Genomic DNA, 4,172 nt, shown 5'->3' with positions numbered 1-4,172 from the left:
CATTGAGATTACATCTGTTTCGGGTGAATCCCTGGCCAAGATCAAGGGTGGCTACCATCTCCTGGCCAGGTGCCCAGGAAATTTTTTCCCTTTTATAAGGTAGATGTTGAAAAAAGGATTTTTGAACAAACTACCCTTTTGTCTTCTATTCAAGATATTAAATAATATTTCTGGCCAATAGAGCAGAAAAAGAATTTTATTTAAAGAGTCAATGGGCAGAATTGAAGGATAGGCTAGAGGCTGAGCTACACCCTTGACCAGGATACAGAATCCAGATGAGGAACCTGCTGGCCCCTCGACCCTGTCATCCAGGCTGCCTTCACCCCATCCTATCCTGGGTCACCCCCTTCTGAGTTGTACTCTGGCTTGGTCACATGCCTTCCTTAAGACAGGGACAGCCAGGATTCCTATTTTTTGCCCCTATAAGGAAAAGGAAAAGTGTACCCACAAAGGCTCAAAGTGAGGAACACCCTAATTCTAGAAAGCGACCATACATGTGTCAATGTCCATTTAAGAAGATACTTAGAAATTGTCAGCACTTCTCATCTTTCTGTTGGTGCAGTGGGTTTCTTTTTATTCCCATTTCTCTCCCCACCTTTGAAGAGAGAAAGATGTTCTTTGATCGTTGAGCTCTGTGTAGACCTCTGCGGACCCACCTCCTTTTTTAATGTAGCTGATGAAAAGTGAAGGCCTTTTCCCATTAGAGCCACTTCCTCTATGACAAAAGAGCAAGCACCAAAAAAGTCTGAGAGGAAAATCCAAGGTGGCAGACCCTCTCGGGCTGACTTAGCTTCACATGAAGAATCTCTTAGCAGTGGGATCACTGTGGTCTAGGCCAGCTGCTAGGTGTCATGTCTTAGGCAGGAGGAACTGGCACATGACAATTAGCCACATGTCCCTTGGCCCTGTCTTGTTCTGCTGCCCCCCACTACTGCCACTGTCATCACTTGCAGATTCCACTTGTTCCATGGCTGCCTGTTGTTGCAAGCCTTGAACAGTATATTTACAATTCTCCAGAGAAACAGAACCAATAGGGTATATAGAGAGGTATTTAAGAGGAGATTTATTATGGGGATTAATGTGATTATGGAAGCTGACAAGTCCCATGATATGCTGTCTGCAAGCTGGAGAACCAGGGAAGCCGAGGTTATAACTCAGTCTGAATCTGAAAGCCTAAGAACTGGGGGGAGCCACTGGTATAAACCCCACATTCTGAAGGCCTGAGCACCAGGATTTCAGACATCCGAGGGTGGAAGAAAATGGGCGTCCCAGCTCAAGGAGAATTTCCCCTTCTTCCACCTTTTGCTCTATTCCAGCACTCAGTGAATTGGATGATGCCCAGCCACATTGGTGAGGGCAATCTTCTTTACTCAGTCTACTGATTCAAATGCTCTTCTTTTCTGGGAACACCCTCACAGACAATCCCAGAAAGGATTTTGCCAGCTATCTGCGCATCCCTTAGCTCAGTTAACATGTAAACTTAACCATCACAGATAGCTCTTCAGCTTGAGATTGAAGCAGCATCCAATCTCTTTATTTTGTACTTCCTCATACAAACTGTATCGCAACTTGATGATTTATGTGAGTTTGTCAGGAGGTCCAAACCCTACAAAATCATGAATTAAGTCAAACACTTCAAATCTCACACATAAGAGCAGTTTGTTGTTACATTGTTCCAGGGACTCCATGATGATGTCAGTGTCAACTTTGATGTTAAATTGCCTCTGGAATTCCAGAATGTAGCAGCAATTAACATCTTGAAAATTCATCTTAAGTAATAAGCCTTCATCCTGAAAGCACACTTCAGTCAAGAGGTGGTGTCATGATGTAAACAGATGACTGATGTTGGGGATCGCTTGGTAATTGTCAAGAGGATGGCTTGCTGTGTTAGCAGCAAGAATAAGAATTTTGAAGTTNCTACTCACAGCGCTCTGCCCCCCTGGAATCTCCAGAGCCCCCACTCCTAGTCCGGATTCTTCTGCGGGCAGTCCTTCCATACTCGTTCCTGCTTTTTTAAGCACAACCCAGTCACTGGCCTGCAGCCCTTGGGTTGGCACAGCAGGCTTTCACCAGTACCAGGAGGTGACTCCTGTGATTGAAGGAGGGGCAAAGGTGCCCCGACGCCCAGAATCTAGTTGAGATGACAGCCCTCAAAGGCCATATGCTCTGGATGCCAGCCTGCTTCTCCCCTAAGAAATCAGTTGAAGATTTGTGACCAATTTCTGCTCTTTGGGAGGTCCTCCTGAGACCTTCATACCGATCTGCTGATCATGGGTCCTTCCTGCAGAGTGGCCTATGCTAGAAAACTTGTGAGCCTGTGTCCTCATGAGTAAGGGGAGATAAAAGGATTAAGGACATCTTACAGGGCCAGGACAAGGCAGGTGTGCCTGGTGCACCCCAGGCAGGATTTGGGCACAGTACATGAGGGAACAATACTTGCAGATAAGAGGACTGGGTTTCTGTCCCCATTCCAGGGTGACATGGAGTCCAATGGGAAGTACATCACCAAGTCCGGCTCCCGTGTGGACCACCAGACGGGCCCCATTGTGTGGGGGGAGCCAGGGACCAATGGCCAGCATGCCTTCTACCAGCTCATCCACCAAGGTAGGGCTCATCTGGCCTGGGCACGTGTGCTGCTGGGGAGGGATCAGGCCCACTGGCAGAGACTTCTCCATTAGAACACTGACTTGTAGACCATACGGTGGCTCCCATGGGCTGGGATAGATGCCTGGGTGACCACAGTGCCCTTCACAGGCACCAAGATGATACCTTGTGACTTCCTCATCCCGGCCCAGACCCAGCACCCGATAAGGAAGGGTTTGCATCACAAGGTAAGAGCCCCCATCCAGACCCTCCTCATGCTTTTCTTAGTCTTATATTACACCCAGACCCCTTAAGACCTGATGCATTCATTGGCTGGCAGTTAGACTAGTTTTCTATCCCTGCCACAGCAAATCACCACAAACATAGTGGCTTAAAACAACACCCATTTATTATCTCGGTTTCTGTGGGTCTGAAGTCCAGCGGCTCTGCTGGGTCTCTGCTCAGGTTAGGACCAAGGTCCAGTTTCCTTGCTAGCTGGCAAAAGTGGGGGTCACTCAGCTCCTAGAAGCCACCTTAGCTCGCGGTCCCCTCCATCTCAGAATCGGCACTGATGGGTTGAGTCCCTCTCAAGCTTCGATTCTCTCCTGCCTCTTCTCCTGTTGCATCTCTCTGACTTGTTTGCCTTCCTCTTCTACTTTTAAGGGCCCACGTGATTACATGGGGCCCACCTGCATAATCTCCCGATCTTAAGTTCTGTAACCTTAATTCCATCTATAAAATCCCTTTTGCCGTGGAATGAAACATACACAGGCATAACAGAAGGGGGCAAAGATCATGGAGCCAAGATCTTGCCTAGCCCAGCAGCAAACGGGAAAACCATCCAAGTCCTAACCTGACCAAGTCCTTGAAGAGGATTGAGCACGCCTTATCTGGGTGTGCAGAGTAGCATGGGTTACTGTGGGCACCAGCTTCGGACTCAGAGACCTGGGTTTGAATTCTGATTCTTCCCCCTCCATTCTTGTCGGGTCAGCACTGTTGACTTGAGGAAACTGAGCCTCAACTAGAAGAGAGAGAATGATGCCTCTCCCCACAGGATCTTCATCGATGTAGTCAAGTTCTTAGCAGGGCCCTTGGCAAGTAGTGCACAGTCCTTAAAGGGGAGTTATTGTTGTTACCTACTGTCTGATGTCATCACATGTGGCCTGCTGTCCTCTCATGCTCCAACTGAGCTCTAGAGTAGGGGCTGGCAGTCTGGCCCAGGCTGGGACTAACCACAACTGGAAAGTGTCAGGGTGTCTTGTCCCTCTGCCGGATGCTCAGACAGTGCTTCCAAGCATAACTGGATGTCTCTTGTTAGATCCTCCTGGCCAACTTCTTGGCCCAGACTGAGGCTCTGATGAAGGGGAAGTCGACAGAGGAGGCCCGGAAGGAGCTTCAGGCTGCGGGAAAGAGTCCGGAGGACCTCGAGAAGCTGTTGCCCCACAAGGTCAGCACTTCTCCTGAAGTGGGCTTTGGGTGGCCTAGGGGATTGGAAGGATAAAGTTGTGGGGCCGAGGCAGCGGTTCATGGCGGGCCTGGCTTGCCCTACACAATAGGAGGGGCTGTCCTTAACAGACCTACATATCCCA

General features: G+C 49.0%; 1 protein-coding gene across 1 annotated transcript in view; it reads left to right on the top strand.

Annotated features, from left to right (window-relative positions):
• The window catches only part of GPI (glucose-6-phosphate isomerase), a 39,981-nt gene extending 35,882 nt beyond the window's left edge, over nucleotides 1-4,099 (top strand). The window contains exons 13-15 of the mRNA XM_019654521.1: nucleotides 2,475-2,604; nucleotides 2,755-2,831; nucleotides 3,902-4,099. Coding sequence (XP_019510066.1) covers nucleotides 2,475-2,604; nucleotides 2,755-2,831; nucleotides 3,902-4,084 — 390 coding nt within the window. The 3' untranslated portion in view covers nucleotides 4,085-4,099. The remainder of the gene's footprint in view (nucleotides 1-2,474; nucleotides 2,605-2,754; nucleotides 2,832-3,901) is intronic.
• Nucleotides 4,100-4,172: the final 73 nt, after the last annotated feature.

Source organism: Hipposideros armiger, unplaced genomic scaffold (assembly GCF_001890085.2).
Source record: "Hipposideros armiger isolate ML-2016 unplaced genomic scaffold, ASM189008v1 scaffold_224, whole genome shotgun sequence".
In the NCBI taxonomy this organism is placed as follows: Eukaryota; Metazoa; Chordata; class Mammalia; order Chiroptera; family Hipposideridae; genus Hipposideros; species Hipposideros armiger.
The sequence above is the reverse complement of the archived record's forward strand: the minus strand, read 5'-3'. Positions and strand labels throughout refer to the sequence as shown.